Source organism: Motacilla alba, chromosome 1, assembly GCF_015832195.1.
Source record: "Motacilla alba alba isolate MOTALB_02 chromosome 1, Motacilla_alba_V1.0_pri, whole genome shotgun sequence".
Lineage (NCBI taxonomy): Eukaryota > Metazoa > Chordata > Aves > Passeriformes > Motacillidae > Motacilla > Motacilla alba.
The window spans coordinates 52573540-52598949 of NC_052016.1; the positions used below are offsets into that span (position 1 = coordinate 52573540).

The following is a 25410-nucleotide window of genomic DNA, read 5'->3' on the forward strand; positions in this document are numbered from 1 at the left end:
GCTTGAAAGAACCCATATGGAAAAGCTTGCACAGTAGAGTTAAAGGCTTTGGACATTCCCTCACCTTTATAGATCTGTCAGCTCTGCTGTGTCAATATCAGAGTAGTCTTTCAGTGAATAGCATGGTTAAGATCCTTAAAACCACAAAGTGAACCTCCAGATGAGGTCCCCTGCATCCACCTTTCCTGAAACCAAATGATTACCAGGAAGCTCCCCCAATGGTTCCACAGTGCAGGTAGTCCAGGTAAGTACAGCCACACAGTACTGCCTTGCACTGTTTTTATTAGTGGTATGGTGCAACACTTCCATGCACTGAAACAATGGTACAAAACTGCCACTGTACTGCGCACCACTGCCATGAGCCTGGCTCCATCTTCTCTACGCACTTGTCTTACACAGCCAGATTAACAGGATCTCTTAACCATCCCCACCTCCTGTTCTCCGGCTGGAAAAACCCCTGCTGCCTGGCCTCATGGCTCCTGTGCTCCACAGCCTTCTGAGTGCCCAGTGGCTTCCATGGGGTTTGTTCCCACATCTTCTTGTCTTCAAGAGCTCTAAACTGGGCACAGTGTTTCAGCTGCCATCTCAGAAGTGCTCAACAGAGAGATTGCTTTTCTGGCCCCTGCTCAGCCACGATCTTCTAATGGAGCCTATCGTGGGGGTGGACACCTTCATCTTCACTTGTCCCTCAGGACCCCACATCAGCCTCTGCAAAGCTGCTTTGCCACCAGGATCTACAACTGCATCAGCTTAGTTCAGTTCCCACTGCAGGATTTAACTGCGTGAGGTTCTGGTGAAGTCTTCAATTTATGTCCACTGCATTGCTGCTTTCAGGAAATAAAAAAATAAACATCCTGTTACTAATTTTAAACACATTTACAATAGCTATAGAAATTTGAAAAAAAACCCTCATGGTATGTTACAGGCCAATGTTCAAATCATATCACATAGAATTAATTTTTCATTCTTCATGTTTTTTCATCTTTTTATTGAGCTACATTAAGACAGCAGGCATTTGTAGCATAACTTCCTGCTCAACAGCGCAGACAGCTTACTGCAGCTGTAATTCCCCTATAATTAACATTTCCTTCCAGTTCTTTTCAGCTGTCACTGGCTCATGCCATTTTTCTCTAGGTAATGAATACTTTCGTATTCTTCTAAACTACCGCAGCATAAACACAATCAACATTACTGCTTTTTCTTTAAACCCCACCACTTTCCTATTTTTTGTCGTACATTGTAGGGCTTGAAAATATTTTCTTACTTTTTAAAAGGCTTTTAAAAGTCCAACAGCAATCAGATAAACCAAGGAGCAGTCATTTAATGTATCATTTACTCTTATTATTCTTGTAGAACATACAAACTTTAATCCTTTTAGTTACACCCATTTCCCTTAACACTGCTGTTTCTAGAAGGAAAATCTGCTTCGAGTGCAGTCTAGATGAAAAGGGCATCAGTACCTCAGTTACACATCAAAGTAGGCCAACATCAGCTTTACTATGAAATGCTGGACTGGCACCACCTCTGCCAGAGTCTGAAGATGGTAACATCACAAAAGCTGTAACTTACCTCCTTCATGTAGGAAGGGGACTTGGAGCTCACAGGCAGATGTATTCACGTTCTTCTCATGTCTTTTCTAAGCTGAGGCATTGGTGGGGGACACACTACCTCCAGGCTGTGTGTGTTCTTTTTTGTCATTTCAAACAGCCCTTTCCCTCAGGTCTCACAGGTCTGCCCTGCCTACAAGCAGAGAGAAAGCAGCTTAACTGAGAATGATCAGTTTGTCCTTCTCCTACCTTCAGCCAGGTGTGATTATTTGTCTGCCCAAGAGCACTGAGAGATACAAGAAAAAAAAACATTCATGCATTAAGCACAAAAATAGTACTAACAAACTGAAAACTGAGTACATACCATTACAGGAGTTTTAACAAGTGACAACACGATTATATTCTCACCCTGGTGGTCCTTGTAACTCCAAGGTGCAGAGCAGCATTTTGCACATCATCACAATGTAACAGCCTCAGTTCTGAGGGTGGGGCAGCCACCAGCGGCTTTCCTTGAAACCTGATGCATTCAATGGAGACAGATACTTCCAGGAAGTATGGTTCCGGCTGAGGAGTTACAAGAGACACTTGAGTGATAACTTCCTTGCAAGTGTGCTTTTATCATCAAAGTAGAGTACTTAAATGGCAAATAACAGAGCAACACATCAGCAAATACAGTTGGATAAAGAGCTAAGAAATGCCAGCAATTTTTCAGACAGCCCTGCCCCCGCCAAGGCAGCTGGAGCTCCCTCTGTTCAGGAAGCCCAGGAGCAGGCAGCCTGGCATATTACTTAACACAAACTCATTATACTTGGTGTATATCAGTGTGTAAATCACAGTTCATTATACTTGGTCAGCCAGGTTCATACTGCAATCTGAGGCCTATGCACATGTGAGGAATGGGGGAAGAGGAAGAAAGGTTCTGAGCACTTCATTGAGACAAGGAGTTGTTATTTAGCCAGTAAAAGGAACGCTTGTATTTCCAAAGAACCTTGACCACCCTTTTTTCCCTCCACAGGAAGGAAACTGTAAGCTGATAAAAAAATTCTGAGATGCATGGGAAACCTGCCAAACACTGAGGTTCCCAAATGGCTCTCATGCACAGCAGCACTCTCATACGTAGTGACAAATAAGACTGAATTCCAATGGCTACATGGTCAAGACAAAATGCCCTCTGGGTAAAAAAAAAAAAAACAAAACCCAAAAAACATTTGAATCAAACTCTGAAAAAAATAGGCATTTTCTGTTCTACTTCTCTGACAAAGAGCTTTAGCTGCTTGTCTTTTTTAGATTTTTGTGAGTAAATGCTTGTAGCTTGCTTATTTCAGTAGTTTGGTTTATACTGTGAATTGTTGTGTGATAATTTTTATACTGTGATTTTACTACAACTAGAAAATAATGGGACTCCTTAGTAAAGAGCAAAAGCAGAACCACAAAAAGAGGTGTGCAACAACTTTCCCACCTCGTCAGTGCCCTTCCCAGTACCAAGAACATGACAGGGTCCAGGTTAGGGAACAGAAACTGGACAAGTCACACGTGCTGAGTTTGCTAGGATGCTCTCATGAGTGCTGAAGGAGCTGGCTGCTGGCCTTGCAAAGCCACTCTGCATTGCTGACAGAGTGTGGGAACTGGGAGAGGTGTGCAAGGACCAGGGGAAAGCAAAAGTCACTCCAGTCTTCAAGAATGGCAGGAAAGAGGACCCGGGGAACTACAGGCCCTTGGAAGGTGATGGAACAACTACTCCAAAAAAAAAACCCCACAAAACATTTCCAGACCAAGAAGGGCAAGAAGGTAAGTAGCAGCAGTCAGCATGGATTTACAATGAGGTAATTTACAAATTCTTAAGGATCCCAACTGGAGAGCCTCTCTGGTGAGGCAACCTGTTCAGTGGACATGGGGAGAGCAGTGGATTTGTTTGCCTTGGCTTAGGAAATCTTTTGACACTGCCATAGTATCTCCAATAATCATTTTGACCTGTCATGATGCTGACAGACTACTGATAGCCTCGATGGACCATGAGGTAGACTAAAAAATGGCTGAACAAACAGGCTTAGAAGGTTGTGAGTGAATAGCAGAGTATCCCTGTACTGAAGCCAGTCCTTTTCAGCATGTTAATTTCTACCCTGGTTGATGGGACAGCATGTCCTCAGCAAGTCTGCAGGTGACACAAGCTGAGAGGAGTGGCTGCTAATGCCATAGTGTCATGCCACCATCCAATGAGCCAAAGGCTGGAAAAATGGGCTCTCATGAAATTCAACAGAAGGAAATGCCAAATCCTGCACCTGGGGAGAAAAAATATCAGACACCAGGACAGGCTGGAGGCCAGCTGGCTGGAGTACCCCTTCGCAGGTAAGGACACAGTGGCCGTGGTGAACACCAAGTCCAAGAACCACCCTGCGGAAAGAGCTCAACCTGGCCACAAAGGCATCCAAATGGCATCCTGCTTTACAAACAAAGTTGCCAGCACATGGAGGGAGATGATCATCTGGTCTGAACCTCTGCCATGGACAGGGACACCTTTTACATGTGATTACAAAACAGATAAATTGTTCTGGTCCTTTATATTTCCAGTTCTCTTATTTACTGTTAACACAACTACAGAGACAGCTCTCAGTCCTTTTGCTAAGCCAAACAAACACAAAAGAATTAACACAAGTCTCTCTTGCTTTACCAGTAGAACTTGCACATCTTGGTCAAATCCAACCAGTGTTTAAATTTACTTTTACTTTATAGAAATAACTGCTATTTTGGAACTACCAGAACTATTGAACTTAGCCACGTAGAACTCCCTTTAAAACACTGCTATCTGTCAGCCCCATTGAAATGCTGTCCACAGTCAGGGCAGATGGCACTACCCACCTGTGTGCACACAAATCAAACTGCCCCAGGCCTCCCAGAGTGCATGGACACCACCTTCCAGACCACAGCCCTCTATGCCAAAGACTGTTCAGAATCAGTAACTACTGTGTTGGTTGTACAATTAGGAGTTGAGTGCAATATATCAGTAACATCCAGCAGCTCAGACATGGCAGCATATTAATATGGCACTATTAATGTGGCAAACTCCACTAATGTGGGGTTTAGATGGCTGGCCAGAGCTTGAGCTGACTAGTAGAGGCTGTGTGCATATGCCTGAAGTCCTTTAAAAACATAACACATGGCAGGAATTATGCCAGGACTTACATTATCTGAAATCAAGTATAAGTTGAAGTGTAGAAGAACTACATCAAATCACAAATCTGAACAAAAAGTGCGGTACTGATTTCATTAACTGCTGGATAAAGCCATATATCTTAATACGTACCTTGAACTAAACCCTGGTTTAGGATTCCCTTTTGTCTGCATAAGATAGCAGAAGGATTCTGCACAAGCCAGTCTTCATCTGCATTTTTAAGATTATAAAAGTAACCTAAAAAAATAAAGAGACAGTAAATAACTGACATTTCAAGCAAAGGGAAAACACAGTAGCTTCTCTTTTCAAAAACCCATTATATATGGTGTAATAAACCATAATAAAACTTCCCATTACCAGAAAAAAAATCCATTTATTCTCTACCCATTCTTACCACTTAGTTGTTTCTCCACAGATTTTATTTAATTTTTTTACTACCTCAGCAGTTAAACAACAGCTGTTCCAAGAACATTACCAAGTTCCTAGATTTTCATATTTCTGCTTGGAGTAGATTAACTGCAGTTCTTATGCAAAGAGCCCCAAGTCATTTCCCTTTAGAGGTTTTTTAAAACATATGTATTTCATGTGACAGAAGACACTGTAGACATTCTAGGCCTGCCAAGGCACATGGCAAAAGTGTCTTTCATCCTTCTAATATTAGTGCCACTTAAATGATCAGAATCCCTGCACATAACACTGAGTCATTAGTGACACTTGAGAACTAACAGCTCTCCTCATCTTTCTGCAGCGTGTTGTTGTACAGACATTATTAATTAGGGGCAAAGTTATCTATCAAAAGAATATACCTGAACTGAGCTGGAGTAAAAAACCATCTCACAACAGAACTGCAAATAATGACCATTAAAATACAGTTTAATACTGCAAGCATTAGAAATTGATGCAAAAGTTTAGGACTTCCATAATTTTACAACTTCTGCAATTGATTGGCTTGTATTTGCAGTAAGTGGTATCCACCTTGCACAGTGTCTTCTCATAGAGTACACATGCAAAACACCTATCCAAAGTGTTTAAAATTCAACAGCTCCATGCCCCAGCCACTGAGGCTTCAAAACAGCTCTCACTGTAGACACATTCCTTCCTCCCAGAATTAAAATCACCTCTTCTCCATTAATGCCTCAGACTTTAAGTAAGATGTGAGCACTGCAATGTTTGACAGGTTTAGCATAATCCCTTACTCAGGCACAGAAACATGTTGCAGAGCCTAAGAGCCCTAAGGAAATGTCTACAGAGAAGACTGCCTAGAAAGGTCCTCATAACAGCACAAAGGGGTGAAGAACTCCCCGTACTCTCAAGTAAAGACTTGTTGAAATGATTTTCCAACAACTTGAGGTCCTGTTTTGATGATCATAAAACTTAGCACACCCTGCAAAGCATTTATTACAGAAAGAATTCCTTTGGAAAGCCACACGCAGGTTGCACCTTTCAGGTTAGCTTCACTTTAGGAGCAGTCCCAAAAAGCAATTCAAGAAGTGACAAGTGTGTAAATTACAACACACAACCACAAACGTTTACAATAAAGGTAACATTTACCTCATTAGACACAGCTGAAAACAGGCTGAGACTTGCAGCTTAGAAAAAATACCATTTTAAAGATGGCATGATTTAATGTCTGAGTCCAATTAAATCAATTCTCCCATTTGGTTCCTTTTTGTCTCCCCTCCCACGTCATAGTGAAGCTTGCTATCTATTAGATTTCAAAATTCAGTTATCTATTCTGTACCAGACATTAAGCAAGACAGATACTTTCTTCCCAAAGCACAAATGACAGAGCACAGCCCACTAACCCTTTCTAACTGTGTTGATACTACAATAATTTAGCAAGTCAAATGCAGTAATAGCTGTAGTGGTAAACTGCCAGTCATAGGGAGCTGGCAGGAACTGTCATATGGACAAGTGTTAGTGTCCTGAGACATTACCTCGACATGGTGCAATTAATGTAGCTATCTAACAGGAAGGCTAAAATTAAAAACTACACAGTTTTCAGTCTATATTTTATTATGAAAAAAAACCCCAATAATTATTTTCTCCCTTTTTTCCCCCATCAAGAAAGCTAAAGCATCAAGGTCTAACACAGTCTCTCCAGTTTCTGTAACTGACATTGAATATTACTTTCTCTTTCTTGGCCACCCAGATTTACTGAAGAGAAAGCGGTGAGACATATTTTTGGCAACCCGTAGATATTACTGACAAAGTTGTAGCCAAATAAATATTTCCTATTTTTGATTACAGGCTCTAAAACCACGTAGTAAGACTGCTGGGAGTGTTAAAATGTGTATAGTTTCTACTAGGAATGTGCCTCTGCACGATTTATTCACAATTCTTCCTGTTCTAAGATCATTCCAACCTCTCTACCCTATATAAGCCTATACAAACTCTACTGTTTATGATTAGCAGTAATTACTTTGCTAGAGCTGAATGCATCCAAGCAGCCAGTGATGAAAAAAGTGATTTCTAGGAGTGAGCTGGAACACAAGAGAAAGTTGTTTTCAGTAAGAGAGTGAATTTTCATTCATATGATAAACCTCTTCTTTAAATTAAAGCTCAAAGGAAAATGGTAAGCAAAATGAATATGAACTAGTCTAAAAGGCTAACAGCATGATAAACATGCCTGGAGATAAGAGAGGCATCACACACAAATGGAGAGATACTGTGCATATACTGTGCCATTATGAAGAATAATTGAAAACCAACTCCTAAGTGCAGCTGTCTCAAGTGATGCATACTCAGCTTAGCAGGATACCTGCAGCAGAGACTGGCTGTGCAGGACAAGCTCCAGGCTGCTGGTGCTAATTCAGAGCAGGAACAGCTGTGACACTACAACACCAAAGGACACTGCACATTTACCTTGCACACAGATGTGTGGCAGCTTTGCCAGCTTGACTGACAAAACAGGTTTTGTGATTTGGTTCAGGTTTTTTTTTGGTTTTCATTTTTTTTAATTAATAGGATTTTTGGTGGCTACTATAACTAAGAGTAACAAAACCCCCCTAAGTTTCCCCCTGTATTTTAGGTCTACTTTTAAAATTACCTAGCAACACACAAGAGCAGCACAGGTAAATTCTGACTTCCACTGAAGTGACCATATGACATTTTGCACCAGCGGGCACAGGTATGATTTTGAGAGTAGCAGAACCACTATCCAGCACACAGAAAGAAGAACTCCAATGCCGAGCTGTTGTCAGGAAAACACACAATCCCTTGTGGTCACTTATTTGGGGTTTCCAAAGGGAACCCGAGATGATCCGCAGAGCTGTGTTCATGTTTGCATTTGTTCAGGCTTACCTATCAAAAGGTAACAGATAACAATGTTGGCTGCTGACATACTAGCAGAAGATACAGTGCTAGATATTCTTAAATGGTCAGACAATCTTATCCTCCTCATTCTTCTCTTAGTTTTAACTTTAGCCTGGCCAAACCCGCTCATCTTATAATTATGAGTAGTCCCTGCTGAGGACAATAAAACCATTAGAGACTAAAGCAATTGTTACCTGGCATCACTGCATAGCAGCCAGGGATTATAGGAGACTAACTGCAGCACAATTTTTCAAAACCTGTGTTTGTCAAATTCTCTTAATAAGTGCATATACTTGCAGAGAAGTAGAGGCAAGCAAGCATTTAAGGGGAAAAAAAATACCAAAATGGAGCTCAAAGGAAGAATTAAGTTCCTAGAAACAAAAGGGAAAATACTACTTGACCTAAGCCAACCAGGCATTCAATTTCCTTTGCAAGATCATTAAAAATATTTTACATCCATTTCACAACTTTCAAGTTACAAGGTGTAGGGTACCTGAAGTTAGCATCTTACACAGAATGAGGAATGTGAATGCAGTAATATTCCTCTTCTGGGATCAGATTTCAAAAAAGAACAAATGGTGGCAGTTACTAGTGGCCAGGTAATGAACACATGCCAGTGACAATCTGCGATCAAGGGACACTTGTTTCAGTTTTGTTTGGATTGCAGATCTTCACCATATAGAAATTAGATGATTTCTTCAGTATTTAAGGAATGATGAGCATGTCTGAAAGCATTTAAACAGAAGACACAGAAGTTTTCATGTGTACAGCTCCAGCAAGGTCTGAATTCAAAGATACTAAAATTTGTAAGCACTTTGTAAAATTAATAAAATTGTTCATTTGCAAGTCATTACATTCCTAGATGCAAGACACAATAGCATCAAGTGGGTTTTTCATATATATACACACACATTATATTTTTTGCAAAATTTTGTGCATTGTGAAACAGTAGTCCAAGTCATTAAGATAATCCTGTATGAAACAGCAACTAAATCCTGTATTTTTAAATACAGCCCCCTCCCCTCTATGACACTCCCATTTCAAGTTGAGGAACCTGCAGCACCAGAATAGCTGGCTCATCACTGATTTTCATAATTTTACAAATGTTGTCATTGAAGCAGCAGAAATATCTTTCAATTTTAGATTTTTACTTTCAATGACTATGTTTATGCTGAGCAACTTGTAAAAATGTCCAAGTAATGGTGTTATTTTCTCCATTCAGAACTCACATGACAGGTTACACAAATATGAAGATCTGAGCATTTTGTGATACTTTATCATGAACAGCTAAAAAGTACAAAACTGTTGAAGGAACAAGAGAATAACCTTTAACCCTCATAATCTCTTTCACCTAGAAATAATGATGTATAGATGTGACTTCACAAAGGAAACTTAAGAAACCTGACAGATGAAAAGCATCTGAAAATGCTGCACTTGGCACTGGAAGCTACAGTTAAAATTTCATGAGATAGTTCTGCCAGGTTCTGGAAACTCTGAGGTCACCTATCACACATACAGATTTAGAAAAGTCTGCTGTAAACAAGTATCGTTAAACCAGCACAGCTAGCACAGAGTTAAGTAGGATCAGTACAGCTCTACTACTTTAACAGAAGCCAGGATACCATTGTGCTACACACAATGCAAACAAATATAAATTTATGCAAGGAGTTAAGAGAACCACTAAGATTTCAGGGATGTTTAAATAGACATACTTCTATTAAGATGCATTTTTTTATTTAAAAAAAATTAAATTGTTTTTAAGTACCAAAAATGTGCATATGCAAACCTAAGAGACAGTTTTCTCATATCTTAGTTTTAAGACTACAGAAAATCAGCATAAGCTTTTATATAGTAGTGATGACCTCACTAGTTTGAGGACATTTTCTATCTTCCAAAACCTAAGGGGGAATCTAGTTTCACATAAAACTTCCTATACTGTGCATAGTCCAATTTTCTCTAATTAAAAAATAACAACCCAGTATTCCAAAGGAATTGTGAAACTCACTAATACACAGCTTCTGAAGTGTTTGCAATTCTACTTTACAGAACTTCACACAACGCTCCCCATTCCCTCCTGTAAGGTTCCTTACCTGTCATTTTTGCAGCAGGTGCCAAGTTAGGCCAGTGTCCTAACTTCCTCTTCCAAAATAATGACAGCAGAACTGATTATCTTTGTGGGGCTAAAATCTCTGAAGCTGTAAGACTGTGCTGGGGGAAGGGCAGGGCAAGACGTGGTCACACAGTCTTTATTAACAACAACTTATGCACTCCAAGAGCTTTCATCTTTGACACGCTTCATTTGAAAAAGTAAAATTTGACAATACTACCCAGTACATACAGCCACATTGAAATGAAACCTAGTATTTAAGGATTCAAATACCTAAACATGTAATAGGGTTTAACTGTTAATTCATTCATATAAAGTTTAATAAATTCAAAATTGTGCTTCAGTGGCAGAATCATGGACATGTTAATGTCAGAAGGGATCTCTAGAGATCATCTGGTCCAACTCCTCGGCTCAGGCAGGGCCACCTAGAGCCAGTGCCCAGGACCAACCACATCCAGACGGCTTGTGGCATCTCCAAGAATGGAGACTCCGCAACCTCTCTGGGTAGCCTGTGCCAGTGCTTGGTCACCCCTCACAGTAAAAATGTTTCCTGATGCTCAGAAGTAACCCCCTGTGTTTCCGTGTGTACCCGTTGCCTCTGGTCCTGTCAAAAGATCTGTGATTTTTTGTGCAATTAAGTAATTTCCTTCCTGTACTAACTCTACTGGATGACAACTTTCATCACAGATTACTCTATAACAAATGCAGAATATCAACTTCTGGCTTCCACCATAATAAAATCATATTAGGTAGAAAACAGAAAATCTTACATTAGATTTGAAATACACCGGAAATGGAATCTGTATTTCAAGACAAAGACAACAAACAGCATTCATAAACTGCAGGGTATCCTGCGAATCTTCTACCCCATACTGGTATACTGACAGAGACTTACCTGTTTCTGAAAAAACTCACAAAGCAACGTTGAATAAAGGAACCATTTCTCTATTTGCTACTCTCTGTCTGGCAAGCTGGGACTCAAACTCAGCTCTTTGTCCTTTCCCTGCACAACTGGGCATATTCCTGATACTGCACTATCAGGATTTATTTCAGCTTTATAGTACCATAGAATGCTGTAAATTCTAAGTACAGCACTGCTTATTTTAGTAGAAGTCACTAAAACCTGCAAGATAAAAGCTATTCTTCCTACCCAAAGTGAAATAGCTTTCTAAGTTAATATCAAACATTTTTTAAAAGCATTAAGCTCAGCTGTCATATGTAGAGCAAAGCGAATACCTACTAACCTGTGGCAAAGAGGACTGAAAAGCACTATATTAGAAATAATTTCAAGTCTGAATAACAGATCAGGCATCTTAGTGAGTGTAAGGAATACTATTAACCATTCCACCATATACCCCCCATAGAGTCACCCCAGCTGGTTACCATTTTCTCCAACTGAGAGCAAAGTAAAGGCCTCAGTGATGACACTCCTTTGCACAGGACTAGGCCAAGACCACAGTGTGAGAAGTGAGGAACTCCTTTTTGGTATCATCTTATATACAAAGGCAGTAACTTGGCATCATATTCAAAACAAAAGATTTTTTTAATCAAAGAGATTGATTGCTGGCACCGTTTTTCATCATAGCTCATTCAGATTTCAAGATGCAAGCTTGCACTATAATTCTGACATTAAAAATACTAATTTACAAACAAGCTATCAAAATTATCTTGGGTGCCAAGTTTGCAAATATCAACACATTAATGAGAAAATGGTTACACACAGAGACAAAAACATAAAAGCTGTTACTTCAGTTACCTGTTTGTGACTTTTGATGTACACAAGTAAAAAACATCCATGCTAATACATTACAAACATTACTTGCAACGTCTTGAAAAAGAAACTCCACTTAAGCAAGCAGCAGCTCCTCCAAAGAAGTCTGCATTTCAAACTGAAGTTCTGCATCCTGGTGCATCCATTTCTTTGAAAGATTAACAGAACATGTACTTATAATCAGATTCTTTCGCACTACTTTTTACAGACCACCTTCAAAGCAGTTTGCTCTCCTATTCTGCTCAATCTTGTTCTGGTCTACTCGTAACTTTACTTCCATCTTACTTAAAAACTTTTACACTTACTTTCATTCTGGACTCTGCAAAATCTTGTATCTGATCAGCATCTGACTGATGAGTATGTCCTGACAGGGTATATTTATCCATAAAGTGTGAAGGACTCTAGTTTACATCAAGCTGTGAAAGCTAAAATAGATGCAGATGTCCAAACAGTTTAAAGATGAACCTCAGAAAATGGAGGTGAAACAAAATCCAAGTATCTTTATTACAAACTTAGGGAATTAGAACCATCCAAGTGATTAATTTTCTTTAACACACCTGGAATTATTAAAGGAATTTGTCTTATTAACAGTACAAATGTAACTAGTTTGCATTTTCTATATTTTCTTAAGTGTCTACTCAAACTTGCTCAGATCAATACCTCATTGAGAACACAACTTTCATTAATGAAAAGTAATATTTGGAAGTGAACTGTAATGACTGAACGGGTATAAACTAAGCTGAGTGCAGCTGATGGGAGCAAATGCTGATTCAAGCATCCCATGACAGCACCACTCTCAACCCACAACTGAGGTAGCTGTCACTACCTGAGAGAATTTGCTAAGCAGAAAAGATGACATTGAAAAGCATCTGTGCAGCCATAAATGAACTTTATCAACTGAGGCACATGAAGCATCTGCTGAAACAACCAAAGGCACTACCATATTCCAAGTCCTGGGAAGACTGTGACAATCATGCAGCTGTACATATACCAACTCAGCAGACAAACTTACCTAAGATGCTGATTCTTCAGCCATTCAAATTTATCACTGTAGCAAGATAACTATGTTCTTCATAAACTTAAATCCTGATAATCCTATTATTGGTTTGTCACAATCAAGGCAAAGATGACATTTTCCTGCCATAAGAGCAGGACCAGATTTGGCGGCACCTATTTCTAAGCAGGAGTTCTCTAAACTCGTGACAGAAGTACTCTACTGGAATCACTGGTACTTAAGTTCCACATATTTGAACTTCAGTCCTTTCCCAGGAAATTTTGTCTTGTATATTTAGCCTTTCCCTGCATGTCATTAATTTCACCTCCTTTCCTTTAAGGTCATGTAGTTAAAAAGTAAAGATACGAGAAAATACACCTAACTCCCCAATAACATTACTCTTCTTATCTTAATAATACACAGGCTTTCAGAATTAGTTTTTCCATTAAAGCATGTATTTTATTTGAATGTTTACACTGAATTAGTTTTTGTTTATTGCAGAACTCTGAAACATTTACGAATTTTAGATGAAGTTTGTAAGAGTCGTATTTGGGGTTTTTAATTCTATGGTAGTTCCCCAATTATTAAAAGCGGCAAAGTGAAAGATGAGATAAAGCCACATTTTCCTGCTCTTCCACAATACTATTCCCCCATCTGTAAATCCATGAAGAGCGCTTATCTACTTTTACTTTTCTGTATTAGTATTTGCACACATCTGTGAGTTCAGAAAGAGTAACTATCTATTAAGTTCTCATGTACTCTCTGTCACTTCATTATTGTGCAATTACACAAAAGAGAAATGATGATATGAAATTAATCCAGAACAAAATTTTTTGCCCCCTTCAGAAAGAGACATAAATCCTTCTTAAAGGCACAACAGGTTAAGAATACATTCATGATATATACTAACAAAACACATATGAAGAGGTATGTAACAACCTGTAATCATAGAAAGAACTGGGTTTTACTGTGCATCTGACATATTTCCCTCGCTTTAAACCATTTCCATCAAGTTTAGTGTTAGAACCCCCAAATAAAGTTTCATACAGCTCATCTCTTCCATATCATCAGGAAAACATAAAGCCTTTTACAACAAAAGAAAACCTAGAGTACAGAAAAGGAAAAAAAATCCTAAAAGGAATGGATTAGGATAATCAGAGCGGGCTGGTGACAAGCATTAAATATCAATAATTTGGCCCAATCCTACAGTCAGTATATTACCTTACATCCTCACACCACTTCTAAAGTTTGGCAGAAGCTTGCACAATTTTCAGTATAATTGTAGTGTAAGGTTAGAGTTAAGACACCATGTCCTCAGTGTCGAACCAGTAAATGATTCAGAACTCAAGTAAGACCTCCGGTGAAATAATTTTCCCACATTCTTTCAAGATACATCATTTGGCTTCCTTTACACTAGACAGTTTTAAATATACAAGACAGTTTAAAATAAACAGGAGATTTTTAAGTAATAATAAAAAGAAGATTCTACAATACCAGTTTTCCCACACAAGACCTCAAAACCAAGAAACATACAATAATCAATCTTTACCCACCTCTATATATCTAGATGAAAACTTTCAAACCTGTGAGTATTTTTGTGATTACCACAGCAATAAAGCAGAAATGCAAGTTCAGCATCAAGGTTCTGGGCACGTAGTTTTAAGACATCGTTATGCTCAATATGTATCATCTTTTATCCAACCAGGCTTAAAGGCACAACAACATATCACCAGTAACTACCAACACTTGAATTACCCTATTTCTGATATTTATGCTACATGCCATGATGTCCAGTAAAGTAAATGTGCCTAAACTAACTAATTCTATTTTTACAATGTAGCAACGAACTTATACCTGGATGAAATACCACTAATGATGTATCTTATTAAATCTTTGTAACAAATGAGCCCAATGTAAAGAGTAAAAAACGCATGCCCAGGAACATAATGCAACTGAAAACAAGAGTATGACTTCTCCACAAATCTGTGCTTCCTCCACCCCCACTGCATCCCCAGGGGACTGGCTAATTCAGTATTTAAAAACTATGAAACTCAAACAAATTATTTTTCCTTATGTTTAATACAACTTGGGGAGTTAAGAGTACTATTCAGAGCAAACATCGAAACATTTGTGTTTAATTTACTGCCTTGTAAATACAGTTAGGATTAAAATCAGACAGAAATTAAACGTTTCGTTTGTAACCTTGAATAATGATCCTTAAGTGTGCTGTAAGCAGGGAGAAGTCTAGAATAATAATGCAGAAAGAATACCAAGTGATTTTATTCTCCTGAGGCAGCTATCATTTTAGAAACAGTAAGAAGCATTCAGGACTTCCATTTACTTTCCTAATAACTACTTTTTCATTACTTGCTACTTTTTCCCTATATAAAGTAGAAAAAGTGTACGTTGTTCAGAACATCTAGAGTAAACACAAGACAGAAAACAAGCTTGTCAATGACAAATCCTCCTAAACAAGTTGCATAATACTAAACAAATGCTCTGGTACCCCCCCCATCTACAGACAGTTGTATTCATCAGTGTGAATAATATATGAAACTACACAAGTGTGATGCAAGAAAAACGTCAAACATGCATTAAGTGGTATTACAAGAACTACACAAAGTTTAACATGTCAATAATAAACTGACACATAGCCTAAAATAATTTTAGAAGTACAGACATCCCTGCTGCCAAGTTGACAATTTTCACTTTTAAACCAGCAATTCAACAGATGACAATTCTTCCATACATTTTCTTTCAAAACTCTTGAACATTCAGTTTTTGAATTGCAGTAAATGCACGCTTCACAAACTAAGGCAAGAACTTTATTTGTGGGATTTGGCACAGCTCTGGTTCTGAAAATGTCAGATGTGGAACTGGTACAATGCTAAATTCTAGAAACACAATGTTCCATGCCTAAACAAAACTGAAGATGAACTACTGTTTCATTATTACAGGTGTGTCTTCTGGGAAAAGCTTTTTATTTGAAGTTAAAACTGCATCTGTGGCTTACCTTTCACATGCTCTCACCCTTAAAAGCAGAACATAATATATGGAACAACACAGTGCTATCATGTCAAAGAATGAAGAAAGTTAGCATTTTAAAAGACTGTTTTTCCCATCTTTGTAATAGCAGTTTTTATATTTTCTTCCAAGAAAAAGTACATATGAATAGTCTTGCTTCTTTTTAAAGCAACTGTGTATATCATCTCTCCTGGAGAAATCACGAAGAACACTATTTTCCATTTTTTTTACTGGCTTGCATGTAACCTTCTTGGTAACTGCAGAAAGTGAACAGACAGATCAAGCTCATACAAAATTTGGCTGAACATTTTAGTGGACATTTTTTTTCACCACTTGAAATACTTGCCCTCTTGGCCCAACTATTACCAAGAATGTAAACCATAATCATGTTATTCAGACATCTAAACCCCTTAACACACTTCTTACCCATTTGTTCTAGGTTATGCATTTCTTCTAAACTCACTTAATGAGAACATTTATTGAACTACCTTCTGTGTCTGCAGCACAAATTACCCTATGTATGAAGAGTCTTGCTCTACTGCCCCTTCTTGCTCTTCTTTCCTTCCACACGGAAATGAGCAGAATCATTAATTCTCAGAGAGTCTCCTTTACCTGCCTTTACCTGTGTCTCCTGCCTGGGAACACAGAGAGAGAGAGCAGGACCAAGGAGCAGCAAGGAGGGCAAAAGGCTATTCGTATCTGCAGCAAGGCATGTACTGGATTATTTTAAATATGCACGCAAATATCTCAAATTTTCATTAGCAAACATATTTAAAACATTTGTAAGCAGCCTGGAAGATCAATTCAGCTAGCAGTTCAAAGACTGCATTCTACAGTATTGCAATAGCTGGTTTATACAGTGTTTTTTCATGCAATTTTACACTATATAAAAATATTGGAAAATTAGTAACAATAAATAAATTTAGTTGAATAAATCCTTTTATAACAAATAATGAACAGTAATGGAACTCTTTAAAAAAAAAAACCAAAAAAACAACACTTTAAAATGACCAGAACATCAAGAGCTAACAGATGCAAAAAGAATTACAGTAAACCCTTCTGGTTTTTACATCATTTTAGATTTATTTTCTCTTCTACCTTGCTTAAGTATACATTCTTATTTAAAGTGGGAAAACACATTTTGCTTGGGGTTGGGTTGTACACTGAAGTATTTAGGGTTTGGGGATTTCTTTGGGAGAGGTGTTTTGTTGGGGATTTTTTTTCTTTCTTTCTTTAACTAATAATAAAACTAGTTTCCCTGTCACACACAAAAAATTGATTACAGTGAATTAAGGCAAAAAATTAACGAAAATACCTTAATCTCATCCCATTACTACTAATAGATATGTACTATTTCATTTTCCTTTACCATGGTCTTCTGTTTGGTGCTTCTCTGTCTATGATGCACTCTGGTTTAAGACTGAATTCTCACTAGTTTGATGAGAGGCTAACAACCTTAAAATCAGCTATTACATACTTACATGGTGTGTGTACACTGTATACAGTTACTGTATTCAGCCACAAAATGAAGTCCTACATATTAACTTCATAAAAACAACATAAAAGAGATATATCCAACTGCAGTGATCCCACTACACAACCCAAGAGTTTAAAAATATTTTTAAAACATTACTTCATTTCAGTTTTTTTGCTATTCTTTGGCCATCCGCACAAAGCTAAATTCAGTTCCAAAAATCCAAGACATTAATGTAACTGGTATTTCCACCTCTTCTATTAAAAATTAGTTGCTTTGTGGTTTTCATGTAGAACAAGACTTAAAGTTATTTCTGTGAATCTGCTGTAAATATGAAATTAAATCACACTTTTCTCACTTTTATTATGTTACTTTATTCCCCCTCTCCCATTTTTTTGTTCAATTTACATACAGGACCCTCCACACTTATTCCTGTTCAAGGATCTACACAGTTTTTACTTAAAGTCAAGAACAGTATCTTTATTCTCACTGCAATTCTTTCAAGTCAAGCACTTAACGTCCCACATACAGTTAGCATGTAAATTCAATCAAATTATACAGCTATGCTTTACTCTACAGAAATTGAGACATAAAAGCACACTAGTAAATCTAGGAACAATGGAAGCTCTAGACAAATCATTTACCCAAACAAATGGAAAAACTTTATCCACATGTGTATGTAGTAACACAGTCCAGTTCCTTTTGAATCTCATACCTCTTATTATGGGCATTTTATTCTCCACTCAAGGGATCACACACAAATTCACTTGAGTTTTTACCCACATTTACAAAGTTGCTTTTTTTCTTTCAATGTGATTTGTGCGTACAACAATCTTTACATTAGAGCAGAGGGTTTTTTTTAAGTAAGCAGGCTGTGCTTATATCTCTGAATGGTTTTCCGAATAGCTCCTTCAATTAGGAAAAAAGGGCTGCTGCTCCAAACAGAAGAAACTTCTCGCAATGCTTTTAAGAGTCAGGCTGAGGTCATTAATAAGGATGCCTCCAAATTTCAATTATATTAACTTTCAGAGTATCTTAAGGAAGTTCAAGATGGAAAAGACCTATTAAAATCTATCCCACTGAAAATGAACACATTGAGGGTTTGTTTCCATGCATTTAAAAACGCAAAAAAGTACTGTTTTCATAAAAATTTCATATTCAGTTTACTTATTCTACAAGCAACATTTTAGACAAGTTTATAACTAGCTTCAGTATTTCACGAATTACTGTGAAAACACATCTGAAATGCCTATAGCTACAATTTTTAAAATACTTTATGGGAAAGCACTGAAAACCATCAACAAAACACACTAAACTGGTGAGATTGCTAAAAATACTTTACAGTATATCTGGAAAGGTAACAAAAGGTAACATAAAAACAATCAAATGGGAAAAAAATCAAATGGGAAAAATTCTACCTGACATTAGGTATTCCAAGTTTTTAGTCAATCCTTTTAGCGTTACTAAGTTCTTACATTTCAGTAAGTGAATTTTTAAGAAAGTAAATGCTTTCAGGTTACTGCAGTTCGACATTTGTCACCAAACTAGCCCTGAATATCCAATAATCTGAAGTATTGGATTTGCATTTCTCATAGGCCACACTCACTCCCTCCTTACACTGATGAGCCAGGAAAGTTTGGACCAATATTCTTTCATGCTAGGAGTGAGTTAGGAGCCCCTGGAAAGCACCGAACTCCAAGATGAGCATCTTAATAACAGCACAGTGCCATATTAATAATTTGAGGGCTCCCGAGAAGACAAATAGATTGCATTGGAAGTATGTGCTCTCTGAAGTCCCCCACTCCTGGCCACAAGCACAAGCCAAGAAAAGATGCTGCATGCAGACTCTAAAACTACCCATGGATATGAAACATCTCAAGTCTCGGGAACAGGATTTAGAACCCCATTCACATCTGTGGTCCAACATAAACTGACTCTAGTTGCTATCCTGCATTCCGTGCTAATTTAGTAGTTCAATTATGCTTTAGTTTGACTTAGGAAGGGAAAAATCACGGTCCAACGTCTTATAAAAGATAGATAAATTAGGAAGTACTCAAAAAAATTTGTTTCTGCAATACACTTAAGTAAAATGAACTACATGCCACCAGAGCACACCCATTAATTGCTGAATCTGACCTCTAAGCATATTTTCTCCCTTCAAAAAGGCCTACAAGGTTTTGGTTTTCATTTGAGAATCTACCTTTAGATTGCTTATTTCAGCATTTCTGAGCCAAGTTATCTCAAGGGAGATTGCAACTTGTTTAGCAAGACATAGTTCATAACTGTCACTGTGTTTGTAGTACCTTTCAAAGTATTTGTAATTACAAATTATTCTATATCTGAAATCAAGAGTGGAAAAGAGGGAAATTAATTTGGTGAATATGGCAGCGTACCTTATATCAGAATGCTCCTATGAATTCCATAAAATCCTACTGGCTTATGCTTAAAATTAATTATTTAATTCATACTGTCTTCTTGCCAACTATTTTAAATTTTGTTCTAGTAAAAATCTCCCAGCTTATTATATCTTTATGCACAACTGCATAAAAAAACCATAGACAACAGATAAAACAACTGCACATCAGGAATTTTCTTTCTGGGTAATCCACAGTAGTTTGTGGTTTTCTTAGGAAATTAATACAGTAAAGTATATTAATGTTACCACAAATTTTTTCAAGATATCAACATGCTTTATTTAATGAGCACATTGGTCAGAACAATGTATAACTTAAATGGAGTAGTAAAGCTTTGTTATCTTTAAGTACCAAAACTGTATCTCACTGGAAAATTAGGTAGTTGAGGAATATGAAACTTCAGAATAATGTAAAAGCTCAAAAAGTAATTGCACTGTAGTTGGCAGATTCACATATATTCCAAGCCCACTTGTTTTAGCATAGCATATAGCAGTGTGTCAGGACTTCACTGTACTTTCCAGTCAAACAGTGCAAATGTAGTTAAAAACTTGAGTACTTGTGTATACAGAAAAATTATAAACTGCTCCACCAGATGAGGATCAAGAAAAATTATTCGCTTTAGCAGAAGGGCAGAACCTTCATGCAAAAACACTGGTTGGCCACATCTACACATTTTAAAGAAACAATTTGGGACCATTCCTTTTTCAATAAAATTAGATGTTTATTGTATAGCTAGGATCAGTTACTACCACATTTGGCAAAATGAGAAGCACTGCCTTTAGAGTTAAGCCAAGCAGCCCAAAGAAAACTTTTAAGAGCTGAACCCAGCAGCATGTCATCAGCTACAAAAGGCATTCCTCATTAACTCCTTACAATCTGCCCAAAAATACATTTCAGTATTTATTTGTTAGGACTTGGTTCACAGACATTTAAAAATAGATTAAATTATTTTCTGCAGTAAGGACAGCTGACAAATCCACTGCTACCATGCAGCAGAGCCATCCAAGTCAGAGGTTTACAGGAAGGGCAGGTCACAACTGTGGAATGACAATCACTAATGTTCAATAAAACCTAAAATAACTTTCAAATACACACATATCTCCACTTGCTACCAAAACCACAGTGCAACAAACATGCACTTAAGACAGCATGAAGCTGGCACAGAAAGTATTAAAGACTTCTGTAGATTCAGTAGATTTAATGTTCGTCTGAAACACACCCAGATATTATAAGGAGGAGGGTTTACATAGCTAAAGAAATATACAGGAGCTAGCTAAAAGGCCTGCACAACACAGCCTTTTCCTTTGAAGAAAATGAACCAACCTTTTGAATCCAGTTTAATTTGTACTTAAAACATGTTCCCTGTACAGCTTTACAGTTGAGAACTATCAATTCACACCAATACTTCCTCAATCCCCAAAAAAAAAATTAATGTACAAGGGCAGAAAATATTAGGAAAAAAGTAATCTCTTATTTAGACACTTTACTAGATACCAATGTAAACTGCATTTTCAACTGCATAAAGGACACTAGAGCAGAGAGCTTAACTAGTTGCCATATGCAAGCACTAGTCTACAGCAGTCAAAAAACAGTAGTTTTCCCAAATCTTGAGGTTTAGGACCAGTGTGTAAAGGAAAACCATTTGCAGTTTGGTTGAGGTTTACTTTAAGAATGAGTGCTATAATGTGATACATATACCAAGACGAAAGAGTATTCCAGACTAAAGGTAACTCAGTATTGTATTGCAAAGTGTGGCATGTGTTAAGTCAAGCAAAAAATGGCAACATTAAAGACAATATAAAGAAAAATGCTTAGCAGGTACAGATGTCACAAGTGAGAACCTACATACTCAGTTATAACTCCTGAATTGTAAGGAAACAGTATCTTAAGCCATATCACACAGGCAATTTAAGTAACAGTGTATTTCCAACATGCCAGCAATATTGCAGTTTTCTTGTTAATCACTTGCTCAAAATTCAATCCACCAAGCCAATCACCGCCACATTAACAAGTAACACACAAGCCCTCTCTGCTGTTTGCATCCCATGCTGAGCTATGTATATACCATCTGGATGTTATTAGGGCACCAGGTTATTTCAAATCAGTTTTTAACCAATATAGCAGCACAATTAGTGCAAAAAAAATTTAGTTATGTCTACCTCTGAAAACGTACATGAACTGATAAAAAGGATCAGTACTATTTTACAACTATTTTGCACAGGAAAAAGAGTAATAGTAACCAACCAATATCCCTACTTATTTGCCATTACAGGAATAGAACCAATAGGTCTTTTCCATCATCTTCCAAGACTGACAAAACCAAATCATAATAAGGTTCCTAATAGCTTTACTACCAGTTTTATCTTAAAGCTCAATCAGCAAATCAACCCTGAGTTGTGCTGTAAATGGGATTTTCCAGATTCCTTGTTCTGTAAAACCTCTCTGAAGAATATTTATGTGCAATCCTTCCAAATGCGTGTTACTCAACTATAAGTGAACATTTATATTTGCTTCCAAATTAAACAGTTACTCACTGATAACAGACATATTTTTATTCAAACCAACCACTAGGTAAAATGTATACTTATTAATTATGATGTGCAAACAGAGAGGAAAGCTTTCGACCAGCGTGCAGAAATGTCTCCTTCCTTGCAATGGGAGATACTTCAACTGTCAGCAGAACACACAGATGTCACAACCAATTTTCTCCTCTATAAATATGGTTAGATAAATTCACTCATACTGTTATGAATAAAGCATACATAGAGATTCCTTTCCGAAGTTGCTTTTTTCCCTCCCCAAATTAAATTTTCTAATAGTTTGTCGGACAGATAACCTCTGTTGATAAGCCTACTGTGACTAAGTTTGCAATGGTGGATTAAGATGCAAGGACACAGCATCTTTGAGAACAGTTTGTATAAAATTTTATGCTCTTCGAAATTCAAAACAAAAGCAGTTGTGTTTTAAGTTTTCCATAGTATGTACTGCACCATGCAGTTCAGCTAAACACTATTAAGAATGCAACTTTCTTGACACATAGTAGAAACTATGTAAAAATAAAAAATATGCCACTTATAATTAAGCATAAAATTATTCTTACTCAGTATTAGTAATAACATTCCCAAAATCCTTTCCAGTGATTTTTGTTTTATTGTAATCAGATAACTGCACGTTTTACAGCATAGTCACACATTGCATTTTGCTAGAGTCACAAACACATTGCCTTACATAATGATCCGCATCATTTCTGCTCTATACTACAAAGCCTATGACTGAATACAAAAAAAGTTTTACAAAAGAAACTGTTTTAAAGACTACAATAACAATAGAACCGTTTCCAGATAACAGCTAAAATTATAAAGGCATATCACTGTATAATTTTACTGGAATTTCTAAAACAGTAAGGAATGAATTAAGGTTTAGTATCTGCGACGCTTGTTAGGTCCTTCAAAGTTGCCCCCTGGGTTTCCTCTACCAAAGCCACCAGGTCCACCACTCACGGCACCTACACCACTCATTGGCGGCTGAGGAGTTTCAGAGCCCGTTCTACTAACCAGAGGTGAACCCATCTGGGATGGGCCTCCTTGAGGGAATCTCTCATTATGCTAGTACAAGTCCATTTGGAACATGCCAAATGTGAGTTACAACAAAAACCACAAGTGATGTTGTCATGGAGTTCAGCAGATAGTCCAGCAGAATCAGGATCACACATAGAAGGAAGAAAGGAGCAATTCAATTAGTTATTATGGAAAAAGAGCTGGAAATTAAAGAGTGCTAATGTTATGCTCCAACTTTGTAAAGTAAATTAAAAATTAAAAACAATACTTAAGACCGACTCTGGTGCTGAATGTAACTTCATCCTTATAGGCACATCTGAAGCAATACATGTTCTTTATGTAGCAGAGGAGACAGCAAACAGTTTTATATCTGAGCCTTACTGTGCCTTACATACCAACTACAAAGCTTCTCCCTTCAATAAATTAGACAGAAACATTGTCAAACTAGGAGGGGAGGAAATCAGTTTTTGTATTTCTAGACACTGCACTTACTCTTTTAATAGCCTTAAGACTTCTATACCCAAATACATATACATATTTCAAGTCCAGGCTACCTGGAGTTAGCCTCTTGTATGGCACTTAAGAGATCTTTAGTTAAGGCTTTTAAAATTCTGAAATTCTGCCTAAACAAAACTACACTAGTGACAAAATTCATAATTTTGGACTATTCCTAGTTTATAAAAAACTCTGTATGTAACTAAGGCTCCTTCTGAAATATCAGTGTGAGATAAAAATCCAATTAATATTCCATATTTACATTCCTTGGCTCTATGCTTAATATTAATAAGGGTATATATACTTATACAGATTTATTTGCTTAATTTCTAAGTAAAAAAAATATCCATCTGAGCACTTAGAGTTCAGTATTTAAGTGTTTAAAAACAACCCCACATGGAGAAATTTAAACCATTAAAAGCACAGATACGTGGTACAATCACATGTGGAAATAACTCATCATTCACCAGTTAATGACAGTTACACTTTCAGAAGAAATTCCTTCTGTACAGAGTTCTACATCAATTCCCCAGGTATTCAAAGTTCAATAAGGACATTTAAGACCAGTACTTTATTTATATAAATCAAAAAGGAATTCTTCTGAAAGCCTAACTTCAGTAACAGTAGTAGAGCTCAGCAGCTCTGGAGGCTGCTAATTCATATATATATGCATACATAACTACAACCCCAGCATCTTATCTATATAGATAAAAGTACATGCAGCCTAGATCATGGTTGTATATATGTGCATTATTTCAAGTGTAACACTGTGTATGAGAATGGTTATTTTAAGAGCTGCATAATGATCTACTACTACTGAGCTAAAGCACCTTTAAATCTGTAGCACTGGGTAAAAACTGTTTTAAAATTATCTTAATGCATGCTAGCTTGTTAGCAATGGATATGAATTTCAAAAGAAAGTTATCACACACTCCTGGCCCCTTTTACCGTTTGACTTTTGGACAAAAAGCCAAGTCCTCTTTCCAATAAGGAGCCCTCTTCCCAGCTAACAAGAAAGTGCTGTAATTAACTGCCTACATTAGTAAGTGAGGGAAGTTACTTTTAAAATGTTACGTTCAAAGACAATCCAGGTTTCAAAAGACTGCAGTGAAACAAAAGGGAGATTGCTACAACTTTTCCTTCAAGACTTCAAACAATATCCAATTAAAGACATTACATCTGTAATTTATAAAGCATATTCTTCATTTCCCTGAGTGGCAAATAACTGTTACAGTGTTTAAGTAGGTAGCCCTCAGAGGATCTTTAAAGTGTCTTTCTAACAACAGCAATAATACAATAAGGCTATGCCTTTCTGTAGTGGCCTGACCTCCCAAACGAAAAACCTTCAAAGACCAAAATTAAGAAAACACTAAAATCTAATTTGTCCTTCAGAAGCATGCATAAGAAAATGAAAGGAAAAAGAATTTTTTTTAAACATGCATTTTGAAGTGTCAGTATATTTCCTACATTTCCCTACCTGGAATGACTTTTTGTAGAAAAACAACAGTTAAAGTTAGATACTGTGATTTATGATACCACATTG

General features: G+C 37.2%; 1 protein-coding gene across 6 annotated transcripts in view; it reads right to left on the minus strand.

Annotated features, from left to right (window-relative positions):
- Nucleotides 1-217: 217 nt before the first annotated feature.
- Nucleotides 218-25410, minus strand: part of PSPC1 (paraspeckle component 1) — a 58234-nt gene continuing 33041 nt past the window's right edge. Inside the window, exons 9-14 of one of the 6 annotated variants that reach the window (XM_038157433.1) lie at nucleotides 8543-23420; nucleotides 7766-8019; nucleotides 4849-4953; nucleotides 1956-2111; nucleotides 1570-1740; nucleotides 218-824 (exon numbers count right to left, since the gene is read on the minus strand). In XM_038157433.1, coding sequence (XP_038013361.1) covers nucleotides 23235-23420 — 186 coding nt within the window. In that variant the 3' untranslated portion in view covers nucleotides 218-824; nucleotides 1570-1740; nucleotides 1956-2111; ... (1 more) ...; nucleotides 7766-8019; nucleotides 8543-23234. Of the gene's footprint in view, nucleotides 828-1569; nucleotides 1834-1955; nucleotides 2112-4848; nucleotides 4954-7765; nucleotides 23421-25410 lie in introns of all 6 variants that reach the window. The other 5 variants (XM_038157458.1, XM_038157417.1, XM_038157441.1 and 2 more) reach the window with 5 other exon arrangements.